This window comes from Gavialis gangeticus, unplaced genomic scaffold (genome assembly GCF_001723915.1).
Source record: "Gavialis gangeticus isolate Ggan-Ray unplaced genomic scaffold, GavGan_comp1, whole genome shotgun sequence".
NCBI lineage: Eukaryota > Metazoa > Chordata > Crocodylia > Gavialidae > Gavialis > Gavialis gangeticus.
In genome coordinates this window covers 5,793,013-5,795,375 of record NW_017729024.1, presented here as the reverse complement: position 1 = coordinate 5,795,375, position 2,363 = coordinate 5,793,013, and the positions used below count along the sequence as shown (strand labels likewise).

The 2,363-nt window shown below is 39.7% G+C and overlaps 1 protein-coding gene across 4 annotated transcripts in view; it reads right to left on the bottom strand.

The window, feature by feature from the left end:
- GRAMD3 (GRAM domain containing 3) overlaps positions 1–2,363 on the bottom strand; it is an 88,854-nt gene that overhangs the window by 22,778 nt on the left and 63,713 nt on the right. For all 4 annotated transcript variants that reach the window (XM_019516842.1, XM_019516845.1, XM_019516841.1 and 1 more), the window contains exon 2: positions 1,784–1,906. In XM_019516842.1, coding sequence (XP_019372387.1) covers positions 1,784–1,906 — 123 coding nt within the window. The remainder of the gene's footprint in view (positions 1–1,783; positions 1,907–2,363) is intronic.

Below are 2,363 nucleotides of genomic sequence, written 5' to 3'. Positions count from 1 at the left end.
CCAGATGACTTCCTGCCCTTTGGGCGGGGGGCTGGACTCGATGATTTTCCGAGGTCCCTTCCAGCCCTAATGTCTATGAAATCTATGACATCTAGGCAGACTGAGGGAGTCTGTAGAGCACAGAGTTATGTACTTAGGGGTCCCCTGGCTATGCAGCTTCAGCAATGCGAACTCTGCTGTTCAAATGTCTGTTCAGGCATCTGTGGATAAGCTTTTCTACCAGGAAAAGAAACCCAGGAGAATTTTCCCAGTTCATTTGAATGCGTGTATGCAGCCTTCATTTCATTTAATTAGTCTTGTTACCAACAGGATGTATACTTCCAGTCTCTGACACACATTCATCTTTCAATAACTCATTGTTCCATTTGTAACCCTCAATAAAACTGGATGAGGGGGCATCAAACTTCAGGTTTTAAAATGTACCTAGTCTCAGAGCAATGAAAAAACATCTTTTCAAAAGCTGGAACAAATATTTGTTGCTTGAAGTCTATAAGCTACCGTGAGTCTCGTATATTTTGTATAAAACCCAGGAGGCAGGCCCTCTGGTTAGCTCAAGGAAAGGTTTACTGCGTTTCTTTCAGATATCATTTGAAATATTTACTGCTAGGCTCAGGCAGCATAGGAGAATTTCATAGTATAAAATGCAGAGTCATGCACTTGGAGATTAAATGAGAATCTCCGCTGTGAACTGAGACCTCGTTTGGAAGTAATCGATGGAAGAAATGTGTCGATATATTCATCCTCTGATTAATGCACCTATTTGAGGAGGCTAATAAAAAAGGCAAATATGGGTCTTTACTATATCTGCTGAGACATTTTAGCAGATATAGGGAAGGGCCCTATATCTCACTGTACAGAACATTGGCAAGACTCCATGTGGGCTACCATTTATAGTTCTGGCCACCCATGCTTAAGAAAGAAATTCAGACCAGAACAGGTGCAGAAAAGATCTATCAGGATGATCAAGAGAATGGAAAACGTATCATACAAGATGAGAGGAGAGCTTGCTTTATTTATACTAGCAAAATAAAGGTTGCAAGAAGATGAGATTCCTCTCTCAAAATACATGTTGGGGGTAAAAATAGGGAAAAGGAAAAACACCCCACTATTTAATATAAAAAGGACAATGCTGCAGCAAGAATAACTGGGTATAAACTGGCTGCAAATGAAATGTTTTGCTTGAAAAAAAGTAGAAGAAAGCAAAAAAGTGGCAGGTAACATTGTTACCTGTGGTAGCAGGAGACTAGATTCCTCCACCCGAGTGGGACACTTTGGTCTCACAATAAATACACTCCACAAGGGCTATCAGGAAAACATTCATTATGACAGAGAAATATGCAGTCTACAACAAGCATTATTGCTTCATTGGTAAAAATTCTTGAGGAAATGTAAATGAAGGCAAAAGTTGTGTGCATGCTGCTATATGAGCAAGCCTGAGATTCTAGGGTGGTTGTTGGATTGATCATCTAACAGATCTGCTATTAGACTTGTATTCCAGATTTATGATCTGGTCACTGAGGTCTCTGACTGGGATTTTAGGATTAGCATAGCATGTGTTTAATATTCTCCCAATGCCACATTTTTTGGGCTTCTAAAAGACAAAACATAAGATATTTACACCTATTGGGATTTGTCATTGAATCTTGTCTCTACAACAAAGCAGAAACAGAGGGACAACAGGATACAATCAGGACCTTAATATATAATTCCATTTCTCACTAATTTCTTGGGAGGGTCTTTCCAATTTTTATTGTTGCTAAATTTGTCAGTTTTCTGACTTTACCTAGCAACACCAATTTTTTTCTGGTCATCAAAATATTCTGCCTCACTGGCTGGGATGTGCAGCAGCATGTTGGGTGATTTTCCAGCCTTCTTTCTTTCATCTGCACCATTTTCTCCATCAGAGCTACAAAGGAAACAAATAAATAAATAAATAAAAGCCACTGCATACTAATTTAACAAGAAATTGTAGGATTTACAATATGAGACTTGAATGAGAGGAATTCCCATTTTTACATTTTGCCTATTAACGATGCAAAAATATATATTGTTAACAAGAAAACACACACTACTTTATCTCATGTAGGAATTTATAACATAGTTTCATAGTTTCTAGGGTCGGAAGCGACCTGAGTAGATCATCTAGTCTGACCCCCTGCCATGGCAGGAAAGATTACTGGGATCAAATGACCGCATCAAGGTGTTCATCTAACCTCCTCTTAAAGACCCCCAGGGTAGGAGCCAGCACCACTTCTCTTGGAAGTTGGTTCCAGATCCTAGCCGCCCTGAACGTGAAGTAGTGCCTCCTGATATCTAGCCTAAATCTACCCTCTGCCAGCTTGTGACCATTATTCCTGGTCACT